This window comes from Eulemur rufifrons, chromosome 5 (genome assembly GCF_041146395.1).
Source record: "Eulemur rufifrons isolate Redbay chromosome 5, OSU_ERuf_1, whole genome shotgun sequence".
In the NCBI taxonomy this organism is placed as follows: Eukaryota; Metazoa; Chordata; class Mammalia; order Primates; family Lemuridae; genus Eulemur; species Eulemur rufifrons.
Window position 1 is genome coordinate 33863785 of NC_090987.1, and position 10855 is coordinate 33874639.

Below are 10855 nucleotides of genomic sequence, written 5' to 3' on the forward strand. Positions count from 1 at the left end.
CAAAAAGTGCCCAGCGGCTCTTTCTGCCGGTGCTGCCTTTTTCGGCGGTTCTCCAGCCGGTCACCCCCGGTGTGTGTCCTTGCTGGCCAGCCCCAGGGCAGTGGCGGTCTCTGCCTGCCGGGGAGCCGGTCCCCTCCAGCCCCGGAGCTTGGCAGGCGCCATCTTGAAAGCGAGAGCGAAACGGCTCGGGAGCCAAAAAGTGCCCAGCGGCTCTTTCTGCCGGTGCTGCCTTTTTCGGCGGTTCTCCAGCCGGTCACCCCCGGTGCGTGTCCTTGCTGGCCAGCCCCTGGGCAGTGGCGGTCTCTGCCTGCCGGGGAGCCGGTCCCCTCCAGCCCCGGAGCTCGGCAGGCGCCATCTTGAAAGCGAAGGCAAAACCGCTCGGGAGCCAAAAAGTGCCCAGCGGCTCTTTCTGCCTGTGCTGCCTTTTCCGGCGGTTCTCCAGCCGGTGACCCCCCGGTGCGCGTCCTTGCTCGCCAGCCCCTGGGCAGTGGCGGTCTCCGCCTGCCGGGGAGCCGGCCCCCTCCAGCCCCGGAGCTCGGCAGGCGCCATCTTGAAAGCGAAGGCAAAACCGCTCGGGAGCCAAAAAGTGCCCAGCGGCTCTTTCTGCCCGTGCTGCCTTTTTCGGCAGTTCTCCAGCCGGTGACCCCCTGGTGCGCGTCCTTGCTCGCCAGCCCCCGGGCAGTGGTGGTCTCTGCCTGCCGAGGAGCCGGTCTCCTCCAGTCCCGGAGCTCTGCAGGCGCCATCTCGAAAGCGAGGGCGAAACCGCTCAGGAGCCATAAAGTGCCGAGCGGCTCTCTCTGCCCGGCGCCCTCCGCTGGTCTCTGAACCAACGCCAGGAGTGCGGGATATGCCGGGGCCGCGCTCGGGGTGAAGGGGCAGAGCTGCGCTAAGGCAAAAAAAAAAAAACACGAACAAGAAGAATAGGCTCGCCGAACTGTATATTTTATTCTTGGTAAATTTCTTCTGGGTTTTGTTTGTTTGTGTTTGTGTTTGTTTTTGTTTTTTTGGGGTTTTTTCTTTTTTTTTCTTTCCTTTTCTTTTCTTTTTCTTTTTTTTTCCGGTGGCGGACAGCCTCGGCGGGCACCTTTGCCCTCTGGGCCTCTGGCTGCCGCGCCTTTTTGAGCGCGGAGGTTGGATCCCCACCACCCTCGGAGCTGTGCGGGCGCGCAGACGTCATCTTGAAATCCACTGCGAAACCGCCCGGGACCCAGCCGGGCGGGCGTGAAGGGGCGGAGCTGTGCTAAGGCGTAAAAACAAAAACATCTAATGGCCCCTCCGGACCCAGCCGAGCGGAAGTGAAGGGGCGGAGCTGTGCTAAGGCGTAAAACAAACAAACAAACAAACAAAAAAACATTGAGTCGCTGAATTATATACTTCAGATCTGTGTATCTTTCTGCCTTGCGGTGTGGTGAAGTGCTATGTAGTTTGTTTTTGTTCATTTTTGTTGGCGTTTTTGGTGTTTTTTGGTTTGGCTTTTTCCGTTTTTCTTTTTTTTTTTTTTTTTTTTTTTTTTTTTTTTCTTTTTCTTTCTTTCTTTTTCTTCTTTTTTTTCTTTTCTCTTTCGTTTTCTCCTCTTTCTTTGCTTTCTTTCCTTTTCTTTTTTCTTTTTTTTTTTTTTTCTTTTCTCTTCTCTTTCTCCTCTCTTCTCGCCTTCAAACTGGGGACCCACGGTGAGCTTCGGAACGGGCCAGGTCCCTGGCTCTGGTACATACCGGATCCTGAGTAGTCACCCCCAGGGCCGGAGATCTGCGGGCACGCAATTGCCACTATAGAGCCCACAGCCAAGTCACTGCGGAGCAATAGGGTACCAAGAGGCTCCCTGGACGGCCCTCTCCCCTGGTCCACGGACCTTATATAGGATCCCTGCCCAAGTGTAAACACTGAATACTTCTCCAGAAGCGAGAGTGTGGAACCTGATCCCTGGGGACATTGGGCCAAGACAGACTTTTGCCCGTGGGAGCTACAGCAACTCCCCCTCTTGCCAAAAGAAGCAACATACCTAGACTGTTTCACAGCCTAAGAATAGAGCACAAAGAGTCCTGTTAACCAGACTAAACCTATAAGTAAAGATCCAACGACAAATCTAGATGGGAAGGGCCCAGCGAAAAAACACGGAGAGCAAAAAGAATCAAATGGAAAGCTCATCCCCAAAGAGAAATACCAGCTCCCAACCATTTGACACAAACCAGACTCAAAACACCAACATGTCACAGGAAGAATTCCAATTATGGATCATAAACAAGCTGAATAATATACAAGAATCAATGGATAAACAACACAAGGAAAACACAAAAAAAATACAGGATTTGGAGGAAAAATTCACTAAAGAAATTGAAATATTGAAGAGAAACCAAACTGAACTCCTAGAAGTGAAGAATTCACTCAGAGAGCTACAAAACACTGTGGAAAGTCTCAAGAGCAGGGTAGATCAAACAGAGGAAAGAATCTCAGAAATTGAAGATAACTCCTTCCAACTAAATAAGTCAGTCACAGAGATAGATCGAAAAAGTAAGAGAAATGATCTGAGTCTTCAAGAAATGTGGGATTATGTGAAGAAACCTAACTTGAGAGTTATTGGCATTCCTGAGGGTGAAGAAGATAATAAGCAAGGGTTGGACAAGCTATTTGAAGACATAATCGAGGAAAATTTTCCAGGCCTTGCCAATACTCTAGACATACAGATTCAAGAAGCTCAAAGGACCCCTGGGAGATTCATAGCAAATAGGAAAACACCACGCCACGTAGTCATCAGGCTGACCAAAATATCCACTAAAGAGTCACTTCTCCGAGCTGTAAGGAGAAAGAAACAAGTAACTTACAAAGGAAAACCCATCAGAATTACGCCAGATTTCTCAGCTGAAACCTTACAAGCAAGAAGAGGTTGGGGCCCCATTTTCACGCTTCTGAAACAGAATAATGCCCAGCCTAGAATCTTGTACCCAGCTAAGCTAAGTTTTCTATACGAAGGAGAAATCAAGACATTCTCAGATAAACAAAGGTTGAGGGAATTCACCAAGACAAGACCAGCCCTCCAAGAAGTACTCAAAAGAGAATTATACACGGATCAGCACAAGAAAGATCCACGAATGTAAAACTACTCAAGAGCTAAAGATCAAATCCCAGATACCACACTGGCCCAGGAGAGAAAACATCACAATGAAGTTCTACCCAACAAGCTGAACAAAAAACTGTCTCACTTATCAGTTTTCTCAATAAATGTGAATGGCTTGAACTCCCCGCTCAAGAGACATAGACTGGCCCAATGGATAAAAAAATACAATCCAAGTATCTGCTGTCTTCAAGAAACTCACCTAACCTGCAAAGATGCATTTAGACTGAAAATAAAAGGATGGAAATCGATATTTCAAGCAAATGGTAACCAAAAGAAAGCTGGTGTGGCAATCTTAATTTCCAATAACTTAGCCTTCAAACCAACAAAAATAATAAAAGACAAAGATGGCTACTACATACTGATTAAAGGCACAATTCATCAAGAAGCCATGACTATACTCAATATATATGCACCCAACCTAGGTGCACCTAGATTCATAAAGCAAACCCTACTAGATCTCAACCAAATGATAGATAACAATACTGTAATAGCTGGAGACTTTAACACCCCACTGACAGTACAGGACAGATCCTCTAAACAGAAAATAAACAAAGACATAATGGACCTCAATAGAATGCTAGAACAAATGGGCATGGCTGACATCTATAGGACATTCTACCCAAAGTCCACAGAATATACATTCTTCTCATCAGCTCACGGGACATTCTCTAAGATTGACCATGTCCTAGGACATAAATCATGTCTTCAAAAATTCAAAAAAATAGAAATTATACCATGCATCTTCTCAGATCACAGCGGAATAAAAGTAACAATGATCACAAACAGAAACCCTCACCCTTACTCAAAGACATGGAAGCTAAATAACCTTCTCCTGAATAATTATTCTATAAAAGAAGAAATCAAGATGGAAATCAAAAATTTCTTTGAAATAAATGACAATGGAGATACAACTTATCAAAATCTATGGGATGCAGCTAAAGCAGTCCTGAGAGGAAAATTCATATCCATAAATGCCTATATCAAAAAGACAGAAAACATACAAATAGACAACCTAACGAATAGACTCAAAGAACTGGAGAAAGAAGAACAGAACGATCCCAAACCCAGCAGAAGGCGAGAAATTACTAAGATCAAATCAGAACTAAATGAAAAGGACAACAAAGAAACTATAAGGGAAATTAATAAAACAAAAAGTTGGTTCTTTGAAAAGATAAACAAAATAGACACACCTCTGGCTAGACTAACCAAGAGCACAAAAGTAAAATCTCTAATAACCTCCATTAGGAACATGAAAGGAGAAATCACAACCGATGCTACAGAGATACAAGATATCACCTATGAATTCTACAAAAATCTTTATGCACACAAACTGGAGAATGTGGAGGAAATGGACAGATTTTTAGAAACACATAGTCTTCCCAGGCTCAACCAGGAAGAAATAGAGTACCTGAACAGACCAATATCAAGAACTGAAATCGAAACAGCAATAAAAAACCTTCCCAAAAAGAAAAGCCCTGGTCCAGATGGGTTCACACCTGAATTTTACCATACATACAAAGAAGAACTGGTGCCCATCCTACATAAACTATTCTCCAATATTGAGAAGGATGGAGTTCTCCCTAACACGTTCTACCAAGCCAATATAACATTAATACCAAAACCTGGAAAGGACACAACAAAAATAGAGAACTACAGACCAATTTCCCTCATGAATATAGATGCAAAAATTTTCAATAAAATACTAGCAAATCGAATCCAAGTACTTATCAAAAAAATAATTCACCACGACCAAGTGGGCTTCATCCCCGAGATGCAGGGGTGGTTCAACATACGTAAATCTATAAATGTAATTCACCACATAAATAGAAGCAAAAACAAAAACCATATGATACTCTCATTAGATGCAGAAAAAGCATTTGACAAAATTCAACACCCTTTTATGATAAAAACGCTTAACAAAATAGGCATTGATGGAACCTACCTAAAAATGATACAAGCCATATATGACAAACCCACAGCCAACATCATACTAAATGGGGAAAAACTGAAAGCACTCCCACTTAGAACTGGAACCAGACAGGGCTGCCCATTGTCTCCATTACTTTTCAACATAGTATTGGAAGTCCTTGCGAGAGCTATCAGGCAAGAGAGCAGAATCAAGGGAGTCCAAATAGGGAAGGAAGAGATCAAACTCTCACTTTTTGCTGATGATATGATGTTATATCTGGAAAACCCCCAGGATTCAACCAAGAGACTCCTGGAATTGATTAACGAATACAGCAAAGTCTCAGGCTACAAAATTAATATACACAAATCAGAGGCATTTATATATGCCAATAACAGTCAATCGGAAAACCAAATTAAAGACTCAATACCCTTCAAAATAGCAACAAAGAAAATAAAATATCTAGGTATATATCTAACTAAAGAGGTAAAGGACCTCTATAAGGAAAACTATGAAACACTGAGAAAAGAAATAGCAGAACTTGCAAATAGATGGAAAAATATACCATGCTCGTGGATCGGAAGAATCAACATTGTTAAAATGTCTATACTACCCAAAGTGATCTACAGATTCAATGCAATCCCTATTAAATTACCAACATCATTCTTTACAGACATAGAGAAAATAATTATACACTTTGTATGGAATCAAAGAAGACCCCGTATAGCAAAAGCAATTTTAAGCAACAAAAACAAAATGGGAGGTATTAATTTGCCAGACCTCAAACTATACTACAAGGCCGTGGTTCTTAAAACAGCCTGGTATTGGCACAAGTGCAGGGACACAGACCAGTGGAACACAACAGAAAATCCAAATATAGAACCATCCTCATATAGTCACCTAATTTTCGACAAAGCGGGAAAGAATATACTCTGGGGACAAGAATCCCTATTCAACAAATGGTGCTGGGAGAATTGGTTAGCCACTTGTAGAAGACTGAAACAGGACCCACAGCTTTCACCTCTCACAAAAATCAAATCACGGTGGATAACAGACTTAAACCTTAGGCGTGATACAATCAGAATTCTAGAAGAAAATGTAGGAAAGACTCTTACAGACATTGGCCTAGGCAAAGAATTTATGAAGAAGACCCCCAAGGCAATCACAGCAGCAACAAAAATAAATGAATGGGACATGATTAAATTAAAAAGCTTCTGCACAGCCAAAGAAACAGTCACGAGAATAAACAGACCACCTACAGAATGGGAAAAAATTTTTGCATACTACACATCAGATAAAGGACTGATAACAAGAATCTATTTAGAACTCAGGAAAATCAGCAAGAAAAAATCAAGCAACCCTATCAAAAAGTGGGCAAAGGACATGAATAGAAATTTTTCAAAAGAAGATATAAAAATGGCTAACAAACATATGAAAAAGTGTTCAACATCTCTAATCATCAGGGAAATGCAAATCAAAACCACAATGAGATATCACTTAACCCCAGTGAGAATGGCCTTTATCAAAAAAACCCAAAACAACACATGTTGGCGTGGGTGTGGAGAGACAGGAACACTAATACACTGCTGGTGGGACTGCAAACTAGTGCAACCGCTGTGGAAAGCATTGTGGAGGTATCTTAAACAGATTCAAGTAGACCTGCCATTTGACCCAGCAATCCCATTACTGGGCATATACCCAAAGGAAAAAAGGTCATTCTGTAACAAAGGCACGTGTACCCAAATGTTTATAGCAGCACAATTCACAATAGCAAAGATGTGGAAACAACCCAAATGCCCATCAATACATGATTGGATTAGTAAACTGTGGTATATGTATACCATGGAATACTACTCAGCTATAAGGAATGATGAAGATACAACATCTCTATGGTTCTCCTGGAGAGAGTTGGAACCCATTATATTAAGTGAAGTATCCCAAGAATGGAAAAACAAGCATCACATGTACTCACCAGAAAATTGGTTTCCTTGATCATCACCTAAATACAAACTTGGGAACGACACCAATTGGACATCAGACTGAGGTGGGGGGTGGGGGAGGGGATGGGGGTATGCCTACACAATGAGTGCATTGCGCACCGTTTGGGGAGTGGTAACACTTGAAGGTGCTGACTCGGGAAAGGGGGGGTGGGGGAAAAAAATATGAAACTATTGTTTTTAACTTGCACTGTTCACTTAATAATTTATCATGAATATTTCCCATATTATTTCATATCATTGTACAAGAAATAATGTATACATTATGAGGACATACTGTATCTAACAAGATATACTGTTAGACTCTTTGATTCTGTAAAATAAAAAAAAAAAAAAAAAAAAAAAAAAAAGAATTATCACTATTACTAAAATATTTACAAGTGATAAAAATTAGAGTCTTACAAAGCACTTTATATTTCTCAAAGCACTTTTTTTTTTGCACACATTGCTGCTTTATTCTTACTATGGCCATTTTCATTAGGCAGGGGTTGGGGTATAATTATTCTTATTTGACAGTTGAGGAAACAAGGCCTGAGATGAGTCAGTGGTCTTACTAGAGATTGAAGTCTGTGACTTTGCTAAGGCAGCCCATGTATGGTCACTGGATGGTGGATTTATTCCAAAAACCTCCAAAGATGTCTTCCACCTCTCAGACCCCACCCTTCAATAACAAAAGGTATGCATTCCCACTTGACAATGCTTTCAAAAACATTGCTTTTTTGTCTTCCATAACCACACTATTTCAAAACTCTGGGTGGCTCCCATTTCTAAAAGGATTCCATTAGCTTTTATAGAAAGCGCTTTTCAATCTGACCCTCAGCTGCCTTTCCAGCTCATGTCCAGATTCTCCAAAGCAAACTGTCATTCCAGCCAAACCGGTGTGTCCATTGCCCCTAGGCAAATGCCATCATTGTGCCTGCCTTTGATTATGCTGGTCTGACAACCCAAGATATTTCCCTTTGGCCCATCTATACTAATCAAAAAGCAGTTCAGATCTCACGGTATCCACAGCACCTTGATTGCCTGCCTCACTCCTGACTGACACTGCCTCCTGCCAATAGCATTAATAGCAGACAGCACTGTCCAATAGAAATATAATAAGAACCACAAATGCGAGTCACATGTATAATTTTAAAATTTCTACTAGTCACATTAAGAAAATTTTAAAAAGGTGAAATTAACATGTTAATTAACATATGTTAAAATTAAAAATATCTTTAATTTGATCTAATATAGCCCAAATACTATCATTTCAATATACAATAAACATAAAAATTATTAGTAACATATGTTACATTCTTTTGTTCATACTAAATCTTTGAATCATGATATCTATCTTATGCTTAACAGCTCATCTCAATTCAGACTGACCACATTTCAAGCAGTTAAAAACCATATGTGATTAGTAGCTACCATATTGGACAGAGCAGGTGTAGACCACTCAGTTTAACAATTATAAATGAAGTTGAATAGCTTGTGTGTGTGTGTGTGTGTGTGTGTGTGCATGTGAGTAAAATTTTCCTGAGTGGAGTAAAATGTCTGATGTTTCATAGTTTCCTCCACGACTAGAATTATAGGGGCACTGTGGGCGGGTGGTGTATTCAATCATTCATTTATTCATTCTTCAAATAATCATATATCCACTGTATGACAGATATTGGAGTAGGCATTGGGGATACAACGATAAAAAATAGACCCAATATATAAGGATTTCACAGTCACTCTAGAATCAGAGGGGAAATTGAGAGTGGTCTGTGTGTCAAAGCAGGGAAAAGAACTTCCCTTAGTGTGTGGTGGTCCTAATTCTATGTCCTTAAGGCAACGCTATTGCAACACCCTGTGCCCCAAACCCCTAACTTCCCCATCTTGGTCATCAGCTTGGACATACGGGTTATCAGGCTACCTGCAGTTCAGCCCAGAAATTTCCAGTTGGAAAGGTGGGAAAGTCATACAACTGTCACATTTCTCTTTACAGCATTTCTTGTTTCAAATAAACTCATTAGTTACCTAAAACAGTTACCGTGTCATAATAGCAACAGACTCGTAGGAAGAGCTGAGACTCCTTTCCGGCTTGAACATTGTCTTGAGAGAGAAGGCTGGGAAATTCTAGCTCATAAAGCAGCCTAATCTAACAGTAGACAACTTTAGCTTGTAGAAAGTTCTATCTTGAGATCTATTCTCTGTAACATTTTGAAAACTGTTGCCTGAGCCAACCCAGTTTATTGACAACATTGGAATTAGCATTAGGATTTTTTTTTTATATTCATTTAAGGTATATTTAACTATTTTGATATCTTCAGGTAACTGATAATATTTTATTTTATTTATTTTTTTTTTTATTTTTTTTTTTTTTGAGACAGAGTCTCACTCTGTTGCCCGGGCTAGAGTGAGTGCCGTGGCGTCAGCCTAGCTCACAGCAACCTCAAACTCCTGGGCTCAAGCGATCCTCCTGCCTCAGCCTCCCGAGTAGCTGGGACTACAGGCATGCGCCACCATGCCCGGCTAATTTTTTGTATATATATATTTTAGTTGTCCATATAATTTCTTTCTATTTTTAGTAGAGACGGGGTCTCACTCTTGCTCAGGCTGGTCTCGAACTCCTGACCTCGAGTGATCCACCCGCCTCGGCCTCCCAGAGTGCTAGGATTACAGGCGTGAGCCACCGCGCCCGGCCTAACTGATAATATTTTAACCTGTTTTTCTTCACTATAACAACACAGTTAAGGAATAAATTAGTCTGTAACCTCCAGACAAATATTCTTCTCTTTTAGATAAAACTAAGTAAAACTTTCCCAATCAACAGAAATATTACTCTCCTGAAAAAAAAAAAAAAAAAAAAAAACGGCTTAAAAATGTTGTATGTGTTTTTCTTTACCCAAATCCTGGATTATTATTATTTTTGCATGTAATGGCTAAACATAAACACTATTTGCTTAAGAATCCTCCCAACTTCTCTGAATAAAACGTTGCTTTGATTTTCATTCAGCGGTCTTTGACTATTTTAAAAGCATGTCAGGTATCAAGACCAGGCACGTAGAGTTCTTAGCCATATTCTTAAGAGACATACAATCTTGAAAAATAGAAGTGCCTCCCTTTTATGTGTTTTCATGTGTGTGTTAGAAAAATGAATAAAAGCATAACTTTGAAGAAAATGAAGGTGTTGTAGAAAATATAACCTGAGAATAGGATTACTTAATTCGTTACTTAAAGAAATACTAAATGGTTACTTTAAAATTCATTTCTTTCTGGTTTATTTTTTCTATGTAAAATATAACATTTTAAAAAAAGGAGGAAATGGGAAATCTTTACAATTTCATTTTAAAGTGTTTATTTGTACTGCATTTTTCTAGAATTTATAATAGGGGATTCAGCAATCAAATATTATATTCTCTAACAAAGAAGGAAACAGGGAAAGTTTGAGATTTTTAGGAAAACACAGGACTTACCATTAAAATGGCCAGAGCCCCTGAGGTTCTGGGAAGGAGCCCCATCGTTGTCTCTGATTTCCCCGGTGAACAAATCCAAGTGAGCTGCGGCGTCTGTCCTGCCAGCAGTCCGCATATGATGTCTAAGAAAAGCCCTCAGCAGCGTCTCTGCTGTCTTCCGCAGGAGTCTACAGATGGCCTGTTATGCGGTCCCTCCCCACCCTAAACCAAGGATTGGTCTCACCAGAAACGCTTGCATCACTTTTGCTCCCAGGTAAAAACTTAAGACACACCTCGATTCCTAAAGCAATGAAATCCTTTGTTGGAAGCTGAAAGAAAAGTTCACAGGCTAAAGACAAAGTTTAATAGGAAGGTGCCAGATGAATAATAAATTATTCATGATGTGGAAGTGCAA

At 40.9% G+C, this 10855-nt stretch overlaps 1 protein-coding gene across 1 annotated transcript in view; it reads right to left on the reverse strand.

Annotated features, from left to right (window-relative positions):
• Positions 1-10576, reverse strand: part of DSG3 (desmoglein 3) — a 37490-nt gene extending 26914 nt beyond the window's left edge. Inside the window, exon 1 of the mRNA XM_069467844.1 lies at positions 10462-10576. Coding sequence (XP_069323945.1) covers positions 10462-10576 — 115 coding nt within the window. The remainder of the gene's footprint in view (positions 1-10461) is intronic.
• Positions 10577-10855: the final 279 nt, after the last annotated feature.